The sequence below is a fragment of the Vidua chalybeata genome, chromosome 11 (assembly GCF_026979565.1).
Source record: "Vidua chalybeata isolate OUT-0048 chromosome 11, bVidCha1 merged haplotype, whole genome shotgun sequence".
Lineage (NCBI taxonomy): Eukaryota > Metazoa > Chordata > Aves > Passeriformes > Viduidae > Vidua > Vidua chalybeata.
This window is the reverse complement of record NC_071540.1, coordinates 7,845,666-7,873,481: the sequence shown is the minus strand read 5'-3', so window position 1 is coordinate 7,873,481 and position 27,816 is coordinate 7,845,666. Positions and strand designations below refer to the sequence as shown.

General features: G+C 39.6%; 2 protein-coding genes across 5 annotated transcripts in view; one reads left to right on the top strand and one right to left on the bottom strand.

Annotated features, from left to right (window-relative positions):
- PHKB (phosphorylase kinase regulatory subunit beta) overlaps positions 1-24,568 on the bottom strand; it is a 70,699-nt gene extending 46,131 nt beyond the window's left edge. Inside the window, exons 1-9 of one of the 4 annotated variants that reach the window (XM_053952658.1) lie at positions 24,447-24,524; positions 21,908-22,002; positions 17,932-17,949; positions 15,748-15,837; positions 13,835-13,973; positions 13,090-13,189; positions 11,420-11,527; positions 9,436-9,516; positions 4,898-5,013 (exon numbers count right to left, since the gene is read on the bottom strand). In XM_053952658.1, coding sequence (XP_053808633.1) covers positions 4,898-5,013; positions 9,436-9,516; positions 11,420-11,527; positions 13,090-13,189; positions 13,835-13,973; positions 15,748-15,837; positions 17,932-17,949; positions 21,908-21,962 — 707 coding nt within the window. In that variant the 5' untranslated portion in view covers positions 21,963-22,002; positions 24,447-24,524. Of the gene's footprint in view, positions 1-4,897; positions 5,014-9,435; positions 9,517-11,419; positions 11,528-13,089; positions 13,190-13,834; positions 13,974-15,747; positions 15,838-17,931; positions 17,950-21,907; positions 22,721-24,446 lie in introns of those variants that run through there. The other 3 variants (XM_053952659.1, XM_053952660.1, XM_053952661.1) reach the window with 3 other exon arrangements.
- Positions 24,569-24,678: 110 nt separating this feature from the next.
- Positions 24,679-27,816, top strand: part of ITFG1 (integrin alpha FG-GAP repeat containing 1) — a 73,752-nt gene continuing 70,614 nt past the window's right edge. The window contains exon 1 of the mRNA XM_053952656.1: positions 24,679-24,881. Coding sequence (XP_053808631.1) covers positions 24,692-24,881 — 190 coding nt within the window. The 5' untranslated portion in view covers positions 24,679-24,691. The remainder of the gene's footprint in view (positions 24,882-27,816) is intronic.

Below are 27,816 nucleotides of genomic sequence, written 5' to 3'. Positions count from 1 at the left end.
AAACACCTTTTACATTCTCTTAGGCAATGGGGTAAAACATCCAGAGCATCCAGTGAAACAAAGCCTAGTTTATTCTGTTTATAAAACTAATTAATGAAACACTGACTTATAATAAATATTCAGATAATAAGTACTAACAATTCCCCCACTTCTATATAAGAGGAGTTGTGACTGTATTGAGAAACAACTTCATCATCCAGCCCCCCACTAAAAAATTTGCAGTAATTAAATTGGCAGAAATCTGCAAACAGGGACTGTGCTTCAATCTTTATTTTTCTATACTTCATGCAGCACTCTGGGTTGGAAGCAAACATTTTACCTTACTCTAAATACAATGATTTTTACTATCTATTATTGTAAAATATGAAATTTCAAATAATTATTAACAAATCCATATTTTAAATATGGGGTCTAATTATGCTTACACAGAAAATATTGAAAATTACGAAAACAATTCAATGCAGTTACAGAATTTGGTTTTTTAACTACTATTTTTACCTGTGTTGGTTCTAATATTAGAAATACTTTAGACTGATTTCACACTTTATCATTTATAAACCCCCATGTTCCTTTCTGAAACATTGCCAGAAATAATACTCCTGGGTTTCAGTTCTAATTGTTCAGCAAGAGAAAGCTGACCAGCCTAACCACAGCCTGCTCTGAGCAGCTGCCTCTGCTTGGTGTCTTCTGATGCAGAAAGCTTTTAGAGCTGGAGAATGAGAAGAAGAAATAAACTGACTCAGAAGAGCTGGGAATGTAATTATTTTTCTGGCTTTGTTTCAAATACCTAAAACAAAAAAAAAAAGTAATTGTTCTAAAAATTGCTTTATTCTAATTATCATCTAGCTATTGATCAAATCAATTTGTATGATGACTCAAAACAGAACTTTTCAGAGGAATTCAGTATTATCAAACTGCATATACAGAAGGTAAAAATCAGAGCAATCCTGCACACTGAAGGCTGGATAACATGTTAAAATCTCCTATTTTCCTTTCAAGTAACAGTCCCAATATCAACATGATATATTTTCAGAGTGAGAAAAAAGATACTGCTAAAAGGTAGAGAAGTAATAAATGTCCAATTGGTATTCAGATAACACAAAACTACTCAACCTGTCTACATAATAGGATGATACTGTTTCAATGAAATTCAAGGCAAACATGTATTCCTTCCTTGAAATCATCTCTACTTTGCAGACTCAGTCATTATTCTACAACAAGACTGATTTAGTAATTTAATGTAATTTATCAGCATTTTTTCTACCTCTAGTTATTGAAAGCCCCTGGAGACTTCATTACTCTCACAGTCATGTGCCAGTGACCATATAAACATCCCAACATTTTCAATCACTCTCTTCACCATACACACAAGTACTACTTAGATTATCAAAAGTTTTATGGGTAAATGATAGGTGGAAGTCCTTTAAAAGAAAAAAGAAGCCTGTGAAGAGTCTTTGTATCAAGTGTGTCTTTACAAGAGCGAACAATCACAGCACAGTTCAGGACTGTGATCACACTTCACACTCATTTCATTCCTACTGATTAATGCCTTCCTGTTGGGAAAATTGCTAAAGAGGTTCTGTAATAAACATTATGCATGTGTCTTTGTATAGAAAAGACATTCCTCATACTCTACAATTTAGTAACAAAAGAAATGGAGTGTCTTAACAGAATGAATTAATAGCAAAATTTTAATTTTAATTAAAACACATTTTAATAAATGTGTTCCTTCCTCCACTCATTAGGCGACTATGAACAGACTGTACTGACCTGTGGGACTCTGCCTGGAGAAAAAGGTGTTTACTTGGAGATGGGCCCAAAACAAAACCAAACCCAAACCCTCTTAAAATATTCCTCTAAAAATTTCACAGGATCATGAAGTCATTGGCCAGAAGGGACATATGGAACTCATCTAGCCCTACACAAAACCTCACTTGAAGCCCGATATCAAACCAAGACCAATTTAAAGTAAACTACAGCCTATACTAGACAAGTCTCACAAACCTCCAAGGATGGAGATTCTGCTTTGAGCATCCTGCTCTTTCTTTCTCTGCGCTTCAAATGAAAAAGGTTTTTTCTTAATGTCCCCACTGAACCTCAGCAGGTGCAATCCTTAGACCTTGCTGGAGCTGCAAATTATTTTAATATGCCAAGGACTGTCAAGAGCAGCCTTGCAAACATAATGCCACTGAGTAACATTTGACCTTGAGCCATATTTAGGGCAGGGGAAGATGAGACTAACCTAGAGAAAACACTTCCAGCTTGCTAAAAGAGATTTAGTAAACACACTTAAACAACATCCATAATTCTCATTACTTTTTAATTGTTGGATTCAACCCCTCAGTAAAATATCTATGGGCAAACACTAAAATTTGCATATTTTTGGCAAATGTAAATCAAAATACACCTTCAAGTATATCCACCCTTAATCCTCCTCCTGTTCAATTTCTTGCCTCCATCTGAATGCTCTGCATTTCAACTGGAACATGAAGCACCACAGAGGATGTGAAAAATAAGCAAACGAGAAAAAAAAAATCTACATCACTAATAATTTTGTAACTATATAAGCCAAAAAAGAACAAGGAAGGACAGCACTATAGCAATGTGCTATATACTACAGAGAAGACCAAGGCCTGACAGCTCCAGATTTGGAATCTGAGGATGCTGCACTTTGGCAATTTCCTAATTCTCAGGGTGCATATGGGAGGTGTCAGAGGCACTTTGCACAGCTACTCAGCAGATGCCTGCAGAGCAGCTGCATCAAATGGCTACAGGACAAATTAATTTTTGTCAAGTTCAGCCGTATTGGAAGGGATCACACTACAATAAAAGCGGTTACAAATCTTGCCTTTGAACCAATAAAAGACATCAATTTGCATACATCAGTGAAGATGTGCTCCATAGAGTGTTCTCCTATTTATCATTTATCAGAAGTGTTTGGAGCTGTACTAAGAGAGAATATTGAGACTGTGAAGGCTTAAAATATCTGCATCTTTTAACACGGGCCATAATGTGCAGCTATTATTCACAGACTTCCAACTGTATAATACCTTCTTTGAACAGAAAGCCTTTCAATAAAATACAAGAATTATCTACTCATTCTGAAAGCAAACACAGCCTGTATGGAGACTTCCATCACAGACTTTAAGGGTCAGGAGTACACCATCCTTAACACTCACCCTGAAGAGAGCACTTTGGGGTTCATAGAAGACCCACATACATCATTTGTGAGTAGACCTCATATTCATAATTGCTTCATCAATTTAAAACAAAAGGGGTTTTATAGCTCTCTTTGGTAGATACAATTGGAACATAAAGTATAAAGAATATTTCAGTGTACCCAGGGTTTTCCTCAATAATATCTAAAAATGTCTTTTGATGCATGTTGCCCTTCCATTTTTCCTGATTTATGAGAACCAGGGAAATTGCCTACCAGCTTTCTACACTGAAGTAGAGTATCCACATGTACACAAAGAATGATAAATAGAGGCAATACTTGTTTCTGATGACCAAAGTCTATTTTTTAAATTAGGACCAAGCTCTGTGCTTCCCTTTATGCTAGCTCAATGATCTGTTTGATTGGCCCAGTCCATCTCACAAAACTTTACCCTTAGAAAAACCAACCTATAAATGTCAGTCTAGATTAAGACAAAACAACATGCCCATTTCCATCTGTTTAAAAGATGCTCAGTTTTCCCTGAAGAAAATTCTCATATTGAATAACCAGAATGCTGCAAACAGGAGACACAGGAGTTTCAGTGTTCCTTTAGCATATTTCTACAAGGTGAGATGTGGAAAGAAGCATTTCTCTGTGTAGTCAATGCAGCTCATATAGTCTGGCATTTGACAATTTTACAGACACAGTAGGAGAAAAGAAAATCAGCAAAGTCATAAAGCAGATTATATAACAACAACTCGATGATTTTTTTTTTTTTTTTTTTTTTTTTTTTTTTTTTTTTTAGTTCTCATATTGATAAAAAGGTTCTATAAAAGCCCTGGAAAAAACCCCTACATTAAGAGTATTGCTGCAAGGCTGCAAGGAGATGTAACTATATCTATAGGTTAAAATATACATGCCTGCATGTGGGCTAAGAAAAATAATTCATTATCAAATGACAAGACAGATTTCTTTGGCAATATTGAAGACTGGAAGAAACATGTACTCTTTGCAAGCCCTTGATAATAAGGATGGCCAATAATGTTTTCAAAATCCACAGATATCCAAGATATAGCCATTTTTATGATTAATAAAATCTCAGAAGTCAAAAAGTGAAGAAAACAATAGTAACACTAGGAAAATCAAGTTGTCAGATTACAGATTTGATCCTTCAAGGCAGAGAGCACATGAGTGATTCCACTGAGGTGAGCAGGACAACTCCAGCATTAAAATGCTACCAGCACTGCTCCCTGTCCCTGACAGGGTTCAGAACTTGCAGCATCTGAAGAACCTGGAAAAGAGCTTGGCACTAGGCTGCTCTCCAGTGTACAGAATCTTCTTCCCACCATAGCACAGAGAGAAATTCTAAACTCATGATTCCACACCTTTTTAAAGCAGGATATTCCTAACCAGTTTTTTGAATATGATTCCAATCCCATTGCACATGCCTCAAGACCCTGAGCTGTTCTGAACACAAGTTTCAGAATTATATACATGCAGCTGCACATAATTATTGGAATTTGAATACTCAAACAGCTAAGCATCCATGTGATTATTTCAGCATGCATATCATGATGAAATTATCTTCACATTTTCCCAAAATACAACCCTCAGTCTTTAGAGAACCTTAATTTAGTTCAAACAGTATTTTCATGCATTATTATTTTTAGCTCACCCCATTATGAATTCTTTTCATTCATTTACTTTCTTTAGCTAAAAGAGCTACATTTGCTCTCCTACCTTGAGTGCAGCTCTGGACTGCCATTGTTGTATTTGCTGCCTCTTTCCCAGACACCAAAATCTGGTACACGATAGGCTCTCTCCACACAAAATACCAGATTCTGGATGAAGGACACCTATAGGAAAGAAAAGTGAAGGAAGTGAAGGAAAATGAAGGCACATCTTTTCTGTTTTCTTCCAAAAGACAAACTTGCTATTCCTTGTAATTGTTCTTTCCATCCTTTTCTGTCTGAACTCAAAGGATGATGTTCCCAAGTTCAAATATTCTCTTTAAAACCAATTTTTAATCACAATATGTTAAGAGCTGTCCCAACTGAGGTGCCAATGTGAATTTATGCAGAAATTGCAACAAAGGCAGGGATAAAAATGATTTCATCATCAAGACACATATTTGAAGAGCTCCTAAAAGATGATATTTTGATCTTTTAAAAAAAATTTATCCTAACAACATCAGAAACCAAAACAAAATTAGAACACAGAAATCCTGGTGCTTTTTCTTAATTCATTTTAAGAGAATTGATATGCCAAAGTTTTATTAAATAAGGTCCAGATAATATATATTTATGCAGATTCAAACACACTCCTTTATAAACACATATATTTATTTTCTGTAAATAAAACCCTAATCCAATTTATTATAATTAAAATCTCTTCTTGGACCAACACATTTCAACTGAATACCAAAGTACTGAAGGGTATTTTAAGGTATTTAAGATGTATTCAACTAAAGCTGGGAACTTATTTAAACAGATGATTTTTCCTGATTTACACTACTGAAAGAGACATTTGGAGTTGCTTGACTGTAGAAAAATGAAATTGAGCATAAGTTTTATAGTTCACTTTAAAGAGTCCACAGATTGGACCTTTGAGAAAATGTAACCACAAGCACAAGCTTTACACTGGTTCATCTCCAAAGCAGGGATTTCATCCCCTCACATCCAAATTATTCTAGGGGACTGTGGAAAAGCAAATACTGCAATGGCTATAAACACAACCATATTGAGGAACTACAGAGAAGGATCCACTTTGCTACCATCAAGTGGTTTGTGTTTTTTTTTTTTTAATGAGCCAAGTAGCAAAACCCCAATCTTTTACTGAAAGGTATTTGCCTGTATACCTTTGTTTTCTCTCTTTTCTCCATTTTCCTTTAAATTTCAAAAATTTACTATTTCAGATTTACTCTTTATATTTTTATATTTACTCTTTTAGCTAATACAAGTCCACCACCAATATAATAATTCTAGACACACTCATCTCTCTTTATTTAATATCTCTGCTAAATTTCACTATGAAGAATACAAGAAAACTCTGTGTCACTCTTCAACTATGCCCAGTATATTCATCCCTGTAATTTAGCATTTGGTTGTATTAAAGTCAACTTTCTCTGAATGAAGCCAGAACACCCAAACATTAAGAGTGTTCAGTCTATCAATAACTGAAATTTATATGGGAGCAAATAGCACCCCATAGAACATATAACCTTACAGATTACTTTTTACCAGTGATGATGTTTGGAACACAGGGCAAAAAATGGTCCATTACAGATATTTTCTGACACTACCTAGGGTTTCCAAACAGCAGATTTACATCAAAAAAAGCCATCAAATAGCTTGTTGTAAACCAAATCTTCAGAGAACAAATGATTCGTATCACAGACATGGAAATGCTATAACCAGATCAATGCCATGGCACTTACAGAAATTATGGGTTGTGTCTTAAGCTTATTTATCCAAAACTGAGCATGTGGAGATGCAAGTGTAATAAAGAGTACACACCCGGCATGGATGCCTGCAAATACTCATGTTGCTGGGTAATGTGTGGCTAACTGCTCTCATTCATACACTCACATAGTCATACACTGCTCTTTGCTAGGGATGCAAAGATGTAATTAAATTAATTTTTCCACTGCCAACAGATGAAAGCAGAGGGTAACTCACTGACAGCTGCCACACCTGCCATGGAGAGGCAGCATTGCCTCTAAAGCCGAGAGCTCTGTGCACAAACATTCCCACAGCCAGTCTGGCAAAACAGCGCCCATCTGCCAGCACCCAGCCTCTGCAGCCAGCCCCCTGCACCCTGCCCCTGCAGCCAGCCCCCAGCCCCCTGCCCCTGCAGCCAGCCCCCTGCCCCCTGCCCCTGCAGCCAGCCCCCTGCACCCTGCCCCCTGCACCCAGCCCCCTGCACCCTGCCCCTGCAGCCAGCCCCCTGCACCCAGCCCCCAGCCCCCTGCCCCTGCAGCCAGCCCCCTGCACCCTGCAGCCAGCCCCTGCAGCCAGCCCCTGCACCCTGCCCCTGCAGCCAGCCCCCTGCCCTCTGCACCCTGCCCCTGCAGCCAGCCCCCAGCCCCCTGCCCCCTGCAGCCAGCCCCCTGCACCCAGCCCCCAGCCCTCTGCCCCCTGCAGCCAGCCCCCTGCACCCTGCAGCCAGCCCCTGCAGCCAGCCCCTGCACCCTGCCCCTGCAGCCAGCCCCCTGCAGCCAGCCCCCTGCACCCTGCAGCCAGCCCCCTGCCCCCTGCAGCCTGCCCCTGCAGCCAGCCCCCAGCCCCCTGCCCCCTGCAGCCTGCCCCTGCAGCCAGCCCCCTGCACCCTGCCCCTGCAGCCAGCCCCCTGCACCCTGCAGCCTGCCCCTGGAGCCAGCCCCCTGCAGCCAGCCCCCTGCAGCCTGCCCCTGCAGCCAGCCCCCTGCCCCTGCACCCAGCCCCCTGCACCCAGCCCCCTGCACCCTGCCCCTGCAGCCAGCCCCCTGCACCCAGCCCCCTGCCCCCTGCCCCTGCAGCCAGCCCCCTGCACCCTGCCCCTGCACCCAGCCCCCTGCCCCTGCACCCAGCCCCCTGCAGCCAGCCCCCTGCCCCCTGCACCCTGCCCCTGCACCCAGCCCCCTGCCCCCAAGCCCCCTGCCCCCAAGCCCCCTGCAGCCAGCCCCCAGCCCCCTGCACCCTGCCCCTGCAGCCAGCCCCCAGCCCCCTGCCCCCAAGCCCCCTGCCCCCTGCCCCCTGCACCCAGCCCCCTGCACTGCTCCTCCGAGGGGAAGGGCCCGAACCCACCCTGCCCTGGGGCACTGGGGAGGGACATCCAGCTGTGGGTTTGGGTAGCAGAGTGCCACATTGACACTGCCACACCACCACACCATGCCACTGCCACGTCCAAGCCATGGCCACTGCCACACGGGAAACCTCGGGCATTTGATCATCACGTGGTGTTAACAGATTCTGACAATTGCTGAAGCCACACAGAGCCCAACAGAAAGTGCAGGTCTGTGGTAAAAAAACCTGAGTATGAATCCCCAGAGTGCAGAGATTTAGAGGGGACAGTTGCTAGGAAAAGGACATCCTGGCAAGGAAGAGGAGAATATTCACTGACTGGAGAGTCTATAAACATGCACTTTTTCTGCAGAATCTGTAATTAAATGCAAACATCTGGAGGATAACACAAATTATATATCAAGCTAATTAAATACTTAATTATATACATTTGCCTCCTCACAGATATAAAGGCAGTTCAGAGGAAATAATATAGGCCTATCATACGATATCTAAGAAAGAAAGAAGACATATTGCAAAATTTAGTTTTCTAATTATCTAAAAAGATAGATTACTGAAGATATATGTTATAGAAAAATAATGCAAATTCACTATTACTGGAAAAATCTCTTTAATAGTAGTACTGCAAGCACATTTAAGCTTTTTAAGGCAATACAGCAGCAACTATCAAACAGAACAGAGTAAATTTAAACAAATCCAGATTAAGAAATTTGGAGAAAAAAAGAATTAAAAAAGTATATACATCTGTGCTTTCCATTCCAGTTTCAAAACATAACCTCATTTTAGAGCAGGCCAGCAGGCTGTCCTGATATGACTTGTACTCAAGCCAAGGCTATTATTATCTTATTTACAGAAGAGTTAACACCCTCTACAAACATCTCTTAACTATGATATAAAATTCCTTTATTTTTTATTTTCAATTAAAGATACAGCAAAAATTCTTAACACCCATAGATTCATATATGCTTGAAGAAAGCCCTGCAGCTTCCCTGAAAATTAACCCCATTATTTATTGTACTGAATTTTCACTGGACAGGATGAACTGACTGAGAGTTTGAAATAATGTGAAAAGTGAGAACAATGTAAGTAGGAGTTAATTAACTAATTAGTTAATTAAGATAATAAGTTAATGTAAGTAACTTATTACTTATAATGTAAGTAACTAATACTTATAATGTAAGTAACTAATAAGTTAATGTAAGTAGTAGTTAAAGGTCCTAACAGACCTTTTAATTCTTGACATTGCAGATATCAGAAATAGCAGAGAACTATAAAACTTTCAGTGTCATGTTACATTTACTCTTTGCACATCTAACACTTTTTTAGCTACTATTTCACTATCCATTCATTCCATTACTTTTTCTGAGTTCCACTCAAAGCATAGAATACCTGCAGTGTATTTTCAGAATAATTACTTTGCAGTTGGTTATGAAATAAAAACCAGAAAAAACACAAACAATTTGAAGCATGTTTTTAGGACAGGAAATCAATTTGTACCTCATCTGTGTTGTAGATAATCTGCAGCCCCGAAGAGATCATCTCAACCAAGTAGAGGAGAAATAATGACACAGCATTGATCTGGAGTAATTAAACACATAAAGGAAACTATAATTAACTTTATGTTTATTGGAGTCACACAAACAAAATAAATGTGGTATAATTCACTAACAAAGATGATCCCACTATAACACACTTCTGCTTCTTAAAAAAGCCTGGATCTAATGATGTGGAAACAATCAATAGGAAAAGGTGGCACAAACAAGCATTGTCCTCTAGAATTTCTGATGTTTTATGATTTTTAAATTTCAAACTGTGCTAGAAAAATGTTCTCCCTTAGGCACACTGCTTTGACCCACAGGTAAAACAAGCTGTTTTCATGTTTACATATGTGACATGTTTACATATATGACAACTCACTAGCAAGTAGGTTTCCAGACAGGCAAGCAGTATATTGAATGGTGCACAGCACACCTAGAAAGCAAATCACTTCTGCCTGGTGGGAATTTTGGCATTATCAGCTGACAGGAGGAGAATTACAACATTCAGATATGATCAGATATGTGAAAAAATATATAATTTTAGTACTCATACACAGCATTTATTGTAAACAGTAATTACCTTCAGCAGCTGTACAGATGAGCATCATAATGTCAACTCATTGAGGAATCAAAGGAAACTGCTGGTTTGGTTTTTATTACAGAATTTTCCTATACTTGAGAATTGGTACAACTTCAATAGAGAAACTAAGTTTATCACAGTATGAGGTATAAAACCACAATCTCTTTACATGAAATTTAAAGAAACCATCTAGAACAAAAAAAGTGGATTCTTATCTGGAACATAGCAGATCAAAAATTAGATCCAAATTCTAAAAATCCATAAATATTTAAAGACAATTGACTCCAGTGTCTTAATACAAACTGAAAAGCACCAAACACAGCAATAAGGGCCACATAATATATTCAATGTTTCCCAGCTGAGCCCTCTCAGTTACTCTGTGTTCATGTCTCCACAGAGCTGAAAACCCTCTAATTTTTGAGGTATGCAGATGACAGATGGGAATGTGTATTTGTGTTTATGGGAAGGGTTGAGCTGCCACAAAAAACAGACTTTAAACTGTCATACAATGCTTCCCAGATCCCCAAATTGTTTCCTTATAGATAAAACATGTGCCTTCTCAGGAAATTTCACATAGTCCAAGACACTAACTTAAGATAACTCCATAAAGCATTTTCCCCAGAACATGCATTTTCTGAATCCAACACATTTACTGTACAAACTATTTAAGTAATACTGTCATCATGAAATGAAATGAAATAATCACCAACCCACTATGTTAGTTCTGAATAATTTGACTACCAATTTCTGAGCTAAAAGGTGTGTGCAGACTTGTGGAATGCAAAATAATGAAAGCAAAGGTGGGTCTGAAAGTAAAGAGAACGGGAAGTAAAAGGAGTAAAGATTAAAACTCTGGAAAATGAGAGACAATAAAACAATCAGTTATGCATTATTCTGACTAGGAACCACTATGCAAAGCAGTGAACAATTCCTAACTGTTGTCAGTGTACATTAAATGAAGGAAAATTACTCCAAATTATGGAAAATTAATCTGGGAATATTCACCATAAGATTACACTAAATCTTTCACTTTCCTGACTACAACATTTTTTTTTGCAGGATTATTTATTGACAGCCATCTGTTGGTTTCAAAAAGAAGCATCTTTGTAAACAGCCAACCATCTACCTCTACAACCTCACAGTCATTTCAGTACCTTCTGACCAAAACATACCATTCAGTTACGTTTCAAAACACTCTGTCTTTTTCAGCAGAAGATGCAAGAGGCAACTAACTCAGTTTTACCACACACAGCACATCTAACATAAATCTAACCAAACTGAGACAGCTGCATTATGGAAGAATGAAGACAATATTATTAAAAAATCAGCCAAACTTGGCTTTACAACAATATGGATGTGTTACCTGAAGGTGACCATACTCCTCATGTGAGAAGACCTCATCTCCAGTCTGTGCACTGAACACAGAATGCAGACATGCAGATGGTTTGGGGTCTTGTTTAAATTTCTGAACCTAAAGATGAATGAAAGGTAAAACATAAAAGCAAAGGCAATAATTTCACTATGTTTGGCAACCACAAATTCACCATATACCTTATTTAAATTATTATTACTATTGTTATTATTACCAAACTAAAAAATTTCTTGATTTGACCATTATGTAAACCTTATAATCAAGTGTCTTCTCAGAACAATTACTTTATAGCTGGTAATTAAATGAAATCAAGATAACTCCATAACTCTCCAAGTCATGCTTTGCTCTCCAACAAATTTTACAATTTTCTAACCATCACTGCCAGTACCTGATCCATATTTCACAATATTTTCAACACTGATGCTACTTTCATAAGATTTTCTTCTCTACCAACAAAACACAGCACGTGCCTCAGAACAAGCAAACAAGTACTATATTGTGGAGTCTACTCCACAAATATATTAAATATACTTCAGGTCATGACTCATATGTTCACTGGCAATAGAATGCAACATCTGCATTCTTGCTAAAAGCAGCAGCATTTGCTCAAGTCACGCCTTGAGCAGATATAACTCATATTACTAATAAATATCTTCCATTTACATGAGGCCACACACAGTCTCACAGAATAAAGTCCATCTTGACTTCTGTCTGTTGGCTACCAGAACCTGTTTATTACTACACTGTAGGAAGAGAAAAGCATCTGTAGAAAACAAGGCAAAGCCAAACAAGCAGAGTGCCAGCACTCTGTTAATTTAATGTTCATTATTCTTATCTGGTACTCCTCATCCCCAAAACAACCAATACTTGCTCATTATTACTGATACCACATACCTGTGGACTTCCCATTTCAGTTTGTGTGCTCAGCTGTGAGGAAAGCTATGGACTTGAAAACTATTTCTAATAATGCAGTTCAAAGTCAATGCACTGAAACATCAAATGACCACATGGAATATATGTATTTAACTACTTCTAGATCCACTGCTAACCACTATGCAAAATTTATCCACCACACCAAATTTTAATAAGAAGGCCTGAATAGTCAGAGTATATTCACAAGAGAATTAAGGCCTGAATAAATCAGCTGTGTTGCAACATAAGTAGACTACTCTGTTTCCTTACTCATTTTGAAAATGTGTGCCCTTATGTCATTAAGTAAAATACTGCTGGAAAATGTCTGCTAAAGAAACCAAACAAAAAATTAAATTGATCACCTAGGTAAGGAGAACAATTGCAAACACAATAACCAAGGTAGCAGTGCAAAGAAAACTCTCCAGCCTTAACAAAAAGTAGTTCTACATGTTTTCATTTAATCACTATAAAAAGACATAAACCCCCCCACAAGTGCTAATGGTGTAATATTTAAATGGGACAAATAACTGCAAAATGAACACAAAGAAGTTTCAAGTGTATCCTACTCTTTTCTACCCAAAATGCTCACATCTTCTACTCCCTAAAACGGTGCTGCAACAACAATGAAGCAGCTGTTCTGAGCTGTGGCACCCTAACACTGTGAATCTGATGTGTATTTAGGATTTGTTTCCCCGGGTTAATGAATCCCTTGGAGTGAGGCGAGCGCTGTGTCCGCAGCGCAGTTTTACCTTATCGGCCTGGCGCATGTAGCAGTAGAGAATTCCTCTCATGCACTTTATGGCAGAATGCTCCAGCTCATGGGTCCTTCCCTTGTCATCATCAATGCGCCTGGGTGAGAGAGATAACTCATAAAACAAATTGCAAATGCATTAGTGAGGGGAAGAAAAAAGAATTAATGCTTTGGAATATTAAGTATTTAACTAACGCTGTTGCATAGTGATGCCCTCACTCATATCTACATATTTACATCCCTAGTCATCCTTTCTCATTAAAAAAAATAAAAATAATAAAAGGGTTTTTGTCTGGCAACTTACACAAGCATTCCTCTTTCAAAATTTAAGAATTAAAAAAAAATCCTTCCTGATATTATAACATCCAGTCTCTTCCAAATAAATGATTCTTAGTACCAGCAACAAGCCCACCAATGCCCTGAACTCTCCTACTAGATTTGAAAGCATCCCCTGAGTACAATTTGCCAGAAGAACCTCTATTTTTAGTAGCATGCATTAATTCCACTGTAACAAATACTGGCACCAATTACATTATATGAAAACATGTTTACTTACCAAAAGTAGAGTGACATTTTTAACCTAGCACCTTCATAAATATTTTTACAGAGATCTGGAAATGCACCATTCTCTATGGGTTTACCAATCTATTTTTGATAAAGCTTCATCTTTTAAAACTTTCCCAGGGAACTGAATAAGAGAGGGAATGTAACGTGGCAGAGACATGAGTGTAGAAGTTATTCACCTGTAAGCAAGGGCCAATGCCCAGGCACAGGCAGCACAGTAAAGGCTATCATGGACTTTTGCCTTTTGGTTACTCCCAAAAGTCTTGGTAGGGAACAGACCTGTGGTTGGGCTTTGATGGACCAGCAATGTTGATTTAACTGGAGGAATGAAAAACAGAAAAGATTGTTAAAAACATTTCTATTTCTTCCAGTTTCTAAATAGATTTTCAGGAACAGATCAAGGTGTCAACAACCTGTTAGAGCATTTACAAGATAAAATAAGGGCAAGAAAGGTAAGGAGAAACACACACAAAATTTGTTACATTGTTTTTTCAGACAAATTAGACCTTTTTACACAAAACCCCAGCAGTATTCAAAACTATTTCTATGACTCTGTTCTAGCACAACCCACTTTGTACAGAATTTCTACAAAGCAACCCAGTAATTTCCTTTCTATGAAAACAGAAGAAAAAAGTGACTACAGTATGTCAACTGCCCCCCAATCAGCTAAATGCTTAAACTCTCCAGAACTCTAAATTCATAAAAATTACATTTTTAACTTAGGCCAGATGATTGTATAAATATTTATATAAGTAGAGGGGAGTAAGTAAGGAGAAACGACAACTACAATTATTTAACTCAGTATCTTGATAAGAAAATAGACAAAGACAGGAATTTTCAGGTTGCCAAAACTGAGTTAGAAAAAATACTAAATATTACTTTCTTTTTGTACTTCAATATTTTGCATTTTGGAAATTGTTTTTCCTAAGGTTATATAATAACTAGAATGCTACAAGATTGAAACTGGGCTTAATGCCCTTGAACATGACCTTTCTAGCAATAATCTCTTCAGCATAAGTCAGGAAAGCAGGTTTTTCCCACAGATTGTTATCAAGCATCAATTTTAAGAAGGCCTCTTGATTGTCTATGTAGAATACTTAGTTTCTAAGTATTCTAAATGAAAATTACAAGGTTTTAGAGCTTTTTGCATTACATTCAGTGTCTTGATACCCTATAACGAAAGTTTTGATAAAATATTACCTGAACAAGTCAATTTGGATTATTATAAATGAGATATAAATTCAGTAATAGATTTTTACTGTGGCAGCAGCATAATTGCCTGAGATAAACAGCAAGCGCCACCATGGATTTGTTGTTGCCAAGTGTTAAAAAAGCCAACTGAACAGTCACCTCTGTAAGAAAGCTAAAAGCAATGCACCTACAAAAAGCAACACAGCTATGGATAGACCAGGTACAGATTTCACTTCAAAAAGCCATTTGAATGAAGGGAATCCCATCCGCGTTTTTAGAATGATGGGGAAGTTGTTCATTATTCTGTACCCTTGCCTCAGTAAAACTTACATTTTAAACTGTCAATTGTACAGCCATTAAACAGCCTTGATTTTAGAATACATGCAGGACTTCATTATAACACAAACCTCCTAAACCCCAAAACAATCAAAACAAAACATTGCTTCTTTAATGGTTTTGGCTTAAAATAACATCAAATGAAAAACACTACAGTTGACTTGAAATTAGCTAACAAATAAAATTTCAGCACAAAAATACATTATGGCACCATTAATAACAAAAAAGAACTTCTAACTGATCACCTGCCAGACTGTTCCAAGTACTACATGAAAGCTTTTGTCCATTTAATTTTTTCCTCAGCTGTATCTGGTCAATGCTACAATCCTAAGCTACCCCTTTATCCAAAATAATTCTAAATTCAATCTTACAGCTGAACTGGATTGTCAACAGACATTTTGATTTACAGAAAGAAATGTAATTCAGCCCTCTTCTTTGTACCTTCCAAACTTCCAGCAGAAGTTTAGGAAACTATCCTTAAGTAAGAATAATGTAGAGCTGATAATTATCATGCAAATATCAATTCTATCTCACATCTGGGTTAGTTCAAGCATTATTAACTTACCAATTCTATAGTAATGATTTAATTTATCCCACAGAGTTTCCCCCTCTGGCTTTGGAAGGTTAATACATTTAAGTGGCTCATAAATTGAACCTAAAATAAGAAGAAAAAAGAAAACCAAAATCAAGATCAGAATCAGTTTCATCACTGTAATATTGCTAAAAATTACTGTGATAAGGTATTTTCATGTTTGTTATACAAAAGAACAATTTATTGAATTTCAATTGAAACAAAAAAGTCGTCATCTCTACAGTTTCAGAGAATTTTTTCTACAGTACCTGTCTACACAAACCAGACCTCCACCTGTATCTCCAGTGCCTTGTAGATATTCAACTACAGCAAATGCTACATAAGCATGGAGTTAATTATTGAAGACAACTATTAAATGTTAAGAGTTTTCTATGAATATTTTCTTAGAACCTAAGTATGTTACAGAGAAAATTCCAGAAGATACGTAGGAAAACAGAAGAGGGACAAAAGTAAACCATATTCAATTCTTACTGCCCTATCTGCCTTCTAAAATGGTGAAATGTTCAACACCATCAGTGTTTCACCTACCCCAACCTCGTCTGCACCCACCAGAGTCAGCCCAGCTGATATCATGTCAGAATAAGGGTTGGCTTGTTCCCACAAGCTGCTAAAACTTAAACAACTTATTCAACAGATAAAGCACTCAAGTTACCTACATTCCAGAGAAATACAATGCTATCAAATGCCCATCTTTCATTCTCACTGTCTCATGTATTGACTGCTTCTCTATCTGCACCTGAAAAGTCAATTTTACTGAGAGCTGAAAGGAGCTACCTATTCAAAATTATTGGGGTGAACCATTTCCAACTTCTAATTTCAGAGTAATATCCTGCTCTCCCCCACAAATCACTTAGGCTTTATTCAGTGTTCTGGATGGCAAGATCTCCACGAGAGCCATGTGCTAACAGGAAGAATGAGAATTTTCCTTTTCCAGCCTGCACCCTGCCCTTTGGAAAGCTCAGGGAATGCAGTGCCACGGCCCAACCAGCCAAGCAGTTCTGGCAGGACACAGCGAGTGCTCCTTTTCACAGAGCCTCTTTGGCAATCCCAGCACACTCCCAGGCATCAGACTCGTAATTGTCCATATCCAGGACTCTCAGCCCCATGAAATCAAGAAAACAAAATGAAAAAAAAGAGAAATGTTCAAGAGACAACTGGATGTGGGACTCAGTGCCCTGTCTGGTTGCCAAGATGGTGTTTGGTCAAATGTTGGACTTGATGACCTCAGAGGTCCTTTCCTACCTAACTGGGATGTGTGCAGAATGATGACAGAAGCTTTATGAATCAAGTCCTTTGGGGGACAGAAGAAAATGTCTAGCCATTCAAGAATGCAAACCTCAGCCCAAGTTAGCTTACCTTTGCTTTGCCAGCACAGGAGTGAAAAAAGCCCTACCCCTCCCCAAGAGAGCCCTGGGTGCCTGCTCTGCTTGGATGTCCTGGTGATGCTTCCCAACCCAGCTGAGCTTCCCCTACAGCCTTTCCTCATTGGGAGAGGTTGAATTAGAAAAAAACACCCGCATGTGGGAAAGGGCCTGAACGGGAAGCACAGAGAGCCCAGTGTATTTGAACTGCCTAAAAAAACAAAGTCAAAAGAAATGAAATTGTTCTGTAATGGAAAAGAAAAACTTGTAACATATCACAGCTTGTATCTTCTATTAAAATAAATAAATAATGAACATTCTGAACCAATTTAAATCCATTTTTCAAAGCTATTTTTTCTACTTCTTTTAGCCTATGAATCCCTGTCCATGAAATGATTCATAATTTATGCTGTTATACAATTAATTCAGTTATCTTGCAAAAGCACACAATACAGTGAGCTGCAGTAACTGTAATTTTGTACAGTGTTGTAGTGAAAGGACAGAATACACAAAAGAAAAAAATCTTCAGGAAGTCAGTGCATAAAAAGCAGCAGTTTTATGAGAAATTCAGGTAACAGATTTTCAAAGGGAAAATAATGATTCTATCTCTTAGATTAGCTAACTGAGTATCATATGCATATCCACCATCCTTTGTGTGTGAAACGGGTTCAGAATGTCCACTTCCTGCAGGCTGCTAACCCCACTGTGGCACCAGGACACACAGCTGAGCATCCACAGGCACATACACACACGTCAAAAGTTCCTGAACTAAAATGGTTTTAATTGAAATACTCACCAGACAATCTGTGACCCTCTGTGGCCAACAGAGAAACAAAACAAAGGTATCAAGAACAAAAAGCAAACATATTTTTCTATTTCAGAGCATTCAAAGATTTCAACTTAGTGCAGAAATAAGATTAAACAGAACAGAGAGCACGAAAATGTCAAACGCTACCACAAATTACATTTTTCTAGATGTTTGAAACTTTAATAGAAATATAGTAAAACAGTCAGAGTAGACTGCTGATGGAACAGAAAGGTAAAATTAATTCCAAGTTTGAAAAGCTGACAAAAAATAGTTTTATGCTTTTGAAGTATTCCTTAATTCCTACTATAAGGAGGAGAACTTGCTTAAATCAAAGTTTTCCACATATTTTTCATTAATTCCTTATTAGCATCTATATAGTTTATGTTTTGCTTGGGTGTCTACAGCATTCTCCTGGAGAAATCATGTGGTAAATTACATTCATTACTATCACAACCTAATCAAAGCAAGGAACAGTCAGGACAAACATGAAGCTGCTCCTTCCTTGAGCTTTTGGAGAGAGCCCATAATACAGAAGAAGCTATTTTAAGGATGGCTAAAAAAAAAAAGCCTGTCTACAGTCTCATCCAAAATCTATTTGAGTTCATTTCAGCAAGATAAAAACCTGTCATAGAAAGCTATTTTCAATTACATATTTAAAATCAGTTTTCAAACTAAAAAAAAAAAACCATTCTAAAGAGATGACAACAGCAAGACTGCAGCACTCTAAACATAATAGAGTGACATTTGCAAATGGGACCCTGGAGGTCTCACTTTGTACAGTAGCATTCAGAAGAAAAAGAATGAGGACATTAATTTTAAATACTGTTTTTCATAAATACATCACTTTATTAACATCAAACCTTACAGTGTGATTTTTATTTTAGGCAAATAAGTAGGTATGCTAGGAAGAACATAAAAACCTGTTTTGTTGATTTACTACTTCTTCTGCTGTCTAGTGGTGTAACAACCCCATCCAACATTTAAATAGGGTATTTGGGAGTTCAGTTTCTCTTCCTACAAAGAATGAAGTGTGCCCATTATTTTCTTACACCACAAGTGCATTGCTGCAGGCAGTACCTCCTTCAAAATCAGTAAAAAACTGATAGAAAAATCAGTGTCACTTTCTGTGTTAATATAATTAATGTCTGATAAGAGAACACTCAAAGTCTTGATCCCAAGTCCAATTAAATCCCTGTTTGTCTTCAGACATGGCACTGACCAAATGCCTATATTCCTGATCTGAAGGAAAACTAATCCTCTTTCATTTCCTACCATTTACAGGTCCCAGAGTAATATGATTCCACCACTCTTCAAGTTGAATAATCACAAAAAATGATAGAGATTCCTTTCAAAGTAATAGAGAACAGGAAGAAATGTCGATCCTATGTATATACAACCTCTGGGTACTGAAAATACTGTGTCATCCTGATGCTATTTTCCCATCAACCTCATTTTTATTCCAGTTTTACCTGAGATTAGCCTTAACTGCTCTTCAGGGAAGAGATATCATTTGTCCAGATGTTTGGATTCAGAAGCTATGACCAAAATGGCTTTAAAACAACTCTGCTCCCCAGTTTACATATATGGAAGCTTTGGACACACACACACACATCCTTGAAGATGGCAGTAATTGTGGATATTAAAGAAAAATAGGGATTAGAATGGAATTATGTACCGAGTCTATGGATAAAGACTTGCATATTTCAACAAGGATGGTTTATTCAAATCTTTCAAAGTACAGAATTAATATAAACAAACACTTCCACAAAGTTAATCACAAACAAATGGAAGCAACATGGGAAGAACTTTAATATTTCACCTGCCAGAATAACAAAAGAAAACATTGGTTTGCATAATTAAATCAGGCCAGACCAAAAGAAAAAAGCTGAGAACACAAGATTTCGTTGTAGATTTGATAAGAGTAAAAACTGATCACAGCCTCTGATGTGACATTAGGTCTGGACATAATCAAACATTTGAGACAGAGGCAAGCCCTGGACCTCAGATCACTGTAACTTTCATTACTCAGCATTAATAAGGGCAGTGGCAGCTTCACATTACAGAAGTCATTGGGACCAAAGAGGATTTTATTTCTACTCACAGCAAAGTTTAAGAAATGATATCACAAGGGGATTTTTAATCACTACATACAGGAGGAAACTATGATCTCATAGTTGATCCTGCTTTGAGCAAGAGGCAGGAGTAATTGACCACCTGACAACCCTTCCAGACTTAACTGTTCAACAAAACAGGGTAAGGAAACACCAGGAGAAGGGCTTGGAGAGGCAGACAGAAGAGGTATTAAAGTATTCCTCTACCTGAATACATAGTAGAAGTAAGCAAAAAGTATGAATAGTTACCTTGGTTGAGTGACAATAACAAATGGGTAAAAATGAGTAAAATCTTGTAATAGTTTAATTTAAATAGCATTAAAGTGACAAAGCTTTTAAACTATCATTTATCAAGAAAAATCACATGTTACGCTGTGCAAGTAATTCAATTAGTATTTCATAGAGTCATAGAACATCCTGAGTTGGAAGGGACCCACAAGGATTGTCGAGGTCCAGCTCCTGGCCCGGCACAGAACAAGCCCAGAATGGCACCCTGTGCCTGAGAGCATTGTCCAAACTCTTCCTGAGCTCTGTCAGGTTTGGTGCTGTGCTCACTGCCCTGGGGAACCTGTTCCAGTGCCTAAACACCCTCTGGGTGAAGAACCTTTTTCCTGGTATCCAACCTAAACCTAAACCTAAACCTAAACCTCCCCTGACACAGGTCCAAGCATTTCTTTGGGGCCTGTCACTGGTCACCACAGAGGATAAAGAAAAAAAAAAAAACCCCACAGCAATTTATTCTGTCCTTTCTCTGTTTTCTAATCATCTGAAGGTAGCTCTCTGTCCAGTATATTATACTTAATGGAAACCACTGATTTCAGAATTTACAGTAACTAACAACACAAACAACAAAAGCTACTGAACACCAGAAATAAAATACTGACCATCATGCTAGTACACAGGAGCTTCACATAACCAAAATGCCAAAGTCTACCACACAAGCCTTGTAAATGCTACAAGCAAGGCAGGAAACCACTCAGGATATTCAAGGCAGGCATTGCCATTTCTGAGAATTCAAAACAATAGGTGTTAAAACTACTAAAAATGTTTATTTTGCATCATAACAAGAGAAACATCAAATATCTATACAATAATTAGGAAAGAGTAATTTTTTTTTTTTTTAACACTGTCAACACATCACATTTTTTGATGGTCAGAGAGGCAAAACTGAAAAGCCACAGGAAGGGCCGGGGAGTCCAAGCCACCCAGCTGTGTCCCCTAACCTGGTCACTCCCACCAGCACTTGTACTGCTACTCAAGAGGACTTTCAACAAGGACTACTCAAGAGTTTTCACCCATCACAGAGTGTCACATATGGATACATCTCATCCCAGTCAAACTCCCTTCAAAACACACAGGAATGGTCTGGAGAGCGTCATATATTTTAGCTTCTGTGGTACCTGAGGAGAAGCTGTGCCAGGGGGCTTTACTTTGCTTCCACTTAATTTCCCAATGTCCAGCTTTGTAACCAATGAAAGGCTGACCAGAAATTTTACTTATCTCTAAACCAGTCACGCTGGGGTTTTTTAGGAGCCAATTACAAACAGCATTCTTAATGCACCTTTCACTTTAAGACTGTCATCTTAAAAGAGGAATTTGAGTTCAGAGATGGTTGCACTGAGGGATACTGACAGGAACTCTAAACAAACAAAACAGGAAGATTTGACAGTAGATTTCAATCTAAGTAGATTACAATTTTCAGAATTTTTTACTGAAAGACTTCAAATTTTTAAGTTCTACTGTACAGTGGTAAAAAACTACTAACACAGAACATTGTATGAAACAAAATACAATTATTTTTTATTGAATTAAATAGCCACAAACAAAAACAAAACACAGAACTGCACACTTACCAAATTCTAAAAAAGCATGCGCAGAGGAGGCTCTGTCATCATCCAAACTGGCCATTTCAAATTGGTGCAGCTAATCACAAACGTCTCAGGCTAAGCTACAGTAATTTTCAAAACTGTTTAGTAAATGTTAAAGGCAATCAGCATTAAATTAAGTGAAAGCAATGTTAGTGGAGTTATTAACACAACAGAGTGCACAGCACAAACTTTCATTACATCTTATGTTTCCTTCTTCTACACTGACCTCTCAGTTTTATTTTGCTTTTACTTCCATAAAACTTAGTAGTTTACTCCATCTGAGTGAAAGGACACAGTTTACAAAAATCCATCGTTTGGATATTTGACATGAACTTTGTTATTCAATAGGAAATTTGCTACAAACAGCAGAAGGTGATGAATACAATCTGATATATTTCAAGATGAAATAAAAATACTGATTTAACTAGTGCACACTAAAGTGTTAAGTAACAATGATAAGGAGCTAAAACTCTGCTTATGCTTACTGCTGCTTTCGTCCCATGTGAAATCTACACCAGCATGTTTCTTGCAGTCATATACATTACTTATGGCACTGAGTATCTCAGTTATCAGAGGTATGTCATCTTCCACTTCGGAATATACCATAGGAAAAACGTCTGTAATTATGATGACAAGTTTTTCCAAATCTTTAAAGTTTATCTTTTTTAAAGTAAAGATAAGTAAGCAGATAAGTACTTTCTTTTAAAGTAAGAAAAATTTCAGGGGCTTTTCGACTAATTAACTACTATATTTAGAATCTGCTCCTAATCAGAGTAGCAACAAATGAAACAGTATTTTATTGCTTCAGGAAGGGAAACAAAAACTTCTGAATAAAATTTGGTTTTACAGGAAAAAAAGTAATTCATAATTTAATACACATAAACATGAGGACACAAATTCCCTCCTACAGGATTTGAGTCTTACACGATCCATTGCTGCAGGCTATTAAACATGAGTCACTGGTGCATTTCAGGCACGTGTGTCTATACTCCACATTTACTACATCTTACTCCAAGAAGCACACTAGTAAAAAAACCTCAAATCAAACAAAACTGCTTTCTGTGAGCTGGGACTCCAGCACAAGCCTCAGCCAAAATAGAAACGTGGGGGACTTTCAGTCACTTTCTATGATAATCCCAACCATGTCTCCTTCTTCTCCCTGACGGGGCCAGGAAGGAAGAAAAAAGCCCTGAAGTTATACAAATTTCAACATAAAGATGCAGCAGTAAACTTGAAATACAAAAACATAATTTTTATTTTTTGTTATGAATGTTACCTGAAAGATATTAAATAAAATTTTATTTTTTAAACAAACTCTTTCATCAGAAAAAATTTTCAATTAAAATAATGTTTATTTCTTGAGCAAATTTCTTCAGTTGTTTTATAAAATGCCACGAACAAATCCCTAGACAACCTCTGAACAAAATGAACTGGGAAAGATGGAAGTGAACTACAATAACAATCTGTCATTGCTCAGAATACAATTCATTATACACGTAACAAAAAAGTAACAGGCAGCAGGGGTGAAGAAAAAGCGAAGTGTTTGAAACCATCAAACGCCTTCCGCAGCCACAGGCCTGACCCCGCAGGGCATTCCCGAAGGCCGTGCGCTGCCCGAGGCTCGGCGTTCGCACAGGCGGGCTGCAGCTGCCAGCCGCGGCTCTGCACAGCTCTGGGCTCCGTTCGTCACTGACCCGCGGCTCCGGGCCCGTGTCATCCTAAGGGCCGCACAGTAACAACTCCTTCAGCGGGCAGCGCTAGCTGCCAATCAGTCTACGCACTGACCGAACTTTTAAAGCCAAATTAATCGGACCAGACTTTAAACAATCAATTCTTTAGAGCCCTCATAAAGCCCCGTTTTGGACTCACGCTGTTTGATCAGTCACTAGCACGACAAAACCAACCAAACATGCAAGTAAGTAACAACTGAGTGTTACAAGCATGTATGGCGTATAAATAAACACAGGGATCTTCCGGAAAACTTTTTCCGTTAGAACAATTAAACGCCTGGTATGACTGTATTTTACTTTAAAAAAAAAGAAATTCAAGCCCCAAGTTTTTTAAGTTCAGAAATTCAGGCTAACTTGGCAAACATCACCCTTTGGTTTAGGCCAGAACTTAGCTGCTACACGTTCAGAACACGAAATTCCCACGCTGTACAACAGTTACCTTTACCTAAGAGAAACCTGGCAGGAGCCGGTACTTTCCCCTAAACACTGTATCTGTTCCACAACCGCAACACTTTCCAGAGCTGCGGTGCTGAACACGCCACAATCAGCTGCCTGTGCTCCCGTGGGCACAGGTGACACCTGAGCGCACCTGGGGCTGCGCCCGCCACCCCCGGGTGTCCCCTGCGCCCCTCAGCGCCGGGCCCGCCCGGGCACCGCCACCCGAGAGAGACGCGGCGGGGACGGGGAAACAGCCCCGGGCCGGGAGCGGGGCAGGGAGTGCGGGAGCGGGGCGGTGAGTGGCGGGAGGCACAGGGATCCCCGGAGCTCCTCCCGGGCAAGCCAAGAGGTCAGACCTGAGCGTTTGGAGCGAGCGCGCAGCTCCAGCATCTTCCAGCTCACGTCAGCCATGTGAGTCGCCGCCATGGCGGAGCGGTCGCGGAGAGCCGCCGGCGCGGGCTGCGCGGCGCCGGGCGGGCCCTGCCTGGCTCCCGCCGTAAAGCGCTCGCGCAGGCTCCGCCGCCGCTGCCGCAAACCGCGGCCGGCGGGGCCGGGCCCGCCCCGCTGCCGTCAGAGCGCGGGCGGGGCGAGGCCGTGCGCGATGGGGGCCCGCGGGCCGCGCCCGCCGCTGGCCCCGCTGCTGGCCCTGGCCCTGCTGGCCCTGGCGGGGCCCGTCCGAGCCCTGCAGAATGTGACCGCTCAGCTCTTCGGGCCCGAGGCCCGCGGGACCCTGGCGGCCTTCGGCGACTTCAACTCGGACAAGCAGACGGACCTGTTCGTGCTGCGCGGCGGTGAGTGCGCGGCGGGGGCCGGCGGCAGGCCCGGGGGGCTCCGGGGGCACGGGCGGTGTGAGCTGCGCTCCTCGTCCCCTGGCAGCGAAGCGGGGACGGCCGCGGGTGCCGCCGCCGCCGTGGCCCGGCAGCCCCGTGCGGGGTGTCGGCGGGGCTGGGGCTGCGGGACAGCGGGACAGCGCTGCCGGGGCGAGCTGCCCGGCCGGGAGAGCGGCTGGGCTCGCTGATCCCTGGGTCCCTGCGATCTGTGCGGTAGCGGCTGCTCGCTCTCCCCCCGAGCGCGGCCTGAGTGCCCGCGGCTGTGTCGTCGAGGGCCGGCATCCAGCACAACATCGTTTGCAGGATGAAACTGACACTTGCTTTGCTCCCAGGTATTTCCTGTGTGGAATACGCTATTCAGTTTGCACTAGAATGGTTCATATCGGGCGCATTTTTCTTTAAAGTTGAATTTATGGTTGTGAAATAATTTAGAGACTTCATCCTACAACTTGAATGGTCACAAATTGTTTTGCTCCTACTTTCACAGTATTCTGGGAGACAAAGGTGAACATTTCACAGATGTGGAGGAAAAATTGCACATTATCCTACATTGAGCATTATGTTAAAGTGTCAGGGTAAAGAAATTTGTTACAGCTGTCACCTGCCACAAGTTTCTCTTAAGGCTTCAGATATGGAGAGACCTCAAATCAGGGCTTATTTTCTGTGATCAGTGTTATTTGCAGACATTAATCTTCGAATATTTTACTCTCTTGAAGCACATTAAGATAGTAAATTTATTCTTAGATTTATCTTTTTTTATTCCTTCCATCTCAGAAATGTTTTTCTAAGTAGCTTTGGTAAAGCATGAGTGACTTTCCCATCTAGTTGAGTTAGTGAGATGCATGGCTCCCTGGAAGTACTCCAGTGGCTCATCTACTGAAAAAATGGTCAGATTTAAAATGAATGTCTATGATAAGGGATTTAATTTTTACTTTCTTAATATTTCAGATGCATGCATATAAAACTGTGAATAGCTATAAGTTTCAGAAATGAGATTTGTGATTTCTTTGTGTCTCTACAGCAGCACTACATAAATCATTTTCCTGCGTGATACCTACTGTAAAAATCAGCTTCAAATAACATAGTTGCAAACATTATTTTTCATAACTTTTCACTCTTGGTGAAAAGTAACTACAGAATACTCTCAAAACAAAAGGCAGTAGTTCTAAATGATGGGGTTAATGGCAATCAGTTGTAAACAGCGTGAGGAAATGAGCACTGGAGGTGACACAAGACTTTGAGGAACAGGAGTCTGTAAAGCAGCCCAGTCCTAATAATCCTGACCCTTAATAAAGAAATGGGAATGATGTTTTGGGCCTTTGTCTGGATATATATTTTTCTGATCTTGCATTACTTCAGTTGAGTGAGAGTAATGTTCCATATACTCAGATGCATAGAAGAAAATCAGATTGTGCTCATGAGTAAGAAATAGTAAACTTGCTGAATGTAAGGGATAATCCAGATCCAGAAGTATCCTGTTGCAAGACCAATTCCAAAGTACCAGTGGACTCTGGGTTTAGTCACTTTTTGAAACTCAGAATCTACAAATAAATGGAATTGTGCATACAGTTAGCTGTTTTGTGAGTCTGTGCACGGACCAGGTCAGTGGGGAAGCTCATGCTGGTTGCTTGTTTCATGTACCAGCTTCTGGTTCTGCTTGATGCCTCTGCTGGAAGTACAGGGCAGTGAGTGAACATTCCGCTGTTCACCTGCTGCATTTCATTGGGGAATTTGGGAAACTTCTTGTTTATTTCATACGTACCTATATGTGTGTGTGTGTGTGTGTGGTATATGTCACACAGATACTCAGCCTGAAGACCTCTAATCTACATAATTGTTGTTTGTATGGAAACTTTCCTGTTTTTTCACACCTTCCAATACACTGTTTTTTTCTTACTGTTCTCTTATCTCAGAAAGAATGCAGAAATTCAAACAACATTTAGGATTGATTGTAGTGGCATAGTAATTCTGTTTTCTGTTCATGTAATACTTTTTAATAGTTAATTTGTTTTGACTATTGATGAGCACTGAGCTGAAATTTTTATATCTCTGATGACCAAAAGATCTAATTTCACAGTGTTGCTACTAACTTGGAACCTGGTATGTGTAAAAACACATTTGCTTCTTCATCCTGGTCATGAGTTTACCAAATAGCCAATAAAAAGCTTTGCAGGTGAGAGTGTGAGGTGTGAGATGGGAATTTGGGTTCAGCAGGCAGCCCCGAGGTGTGCTATTCCAAGCTGAGGCAGCCCCAGGCTCCTGTGCCAGACCTTTCCCCCATCCAGAACGTGTGCTGCAGCTCAGGCAGTGTTACCCTGGGCCTGTGCTGGCCTCCCTGGCCTCTGAAAGGGCTCCTGGTCATTTACGCATTTGGTGGTGGATTCTCCTCCTCAAGATGTTTGTGGCAGGTGCCTTTTGTTTCATAGTGAGGAGCCTTGTATTCTCTGCTATTTGACTGCTGTGAACTCTGCCACGAAACAATGCTCTTAAAAACTACTGTGGTAGCTCAAGTTTGGAGCCTTAGAATTATTCTTTTATAGAGAATGATTTTGTGGTGCTGCAGCTGGGTTTATTGGAGAATGAAAGAAAGAAAAAAAATACGGTTGTTGCACTGTGAGCTATGTTTTACTTACAGAGGTGTGTGTGCATTGTGGTTTGCTGACTAAAAATCTTATTTCATATAAAATTTATTTCCTTATTTCATATTGAGGCTAAAATTCTTCTTTTCTTCCCTGAACTTCAGTTATTTCTGCAACATAAAATATGGGCTTTTATTTAGATTGTCCTGAAATAATGAAATGATACTTGTATTATTGCCTCTAAATGAGGAGATCCTGCAGGGAACCAAGTAAATTCTGATTTTCCTTTAAAGTGCTTTGGGCAGCTGACATGAGAA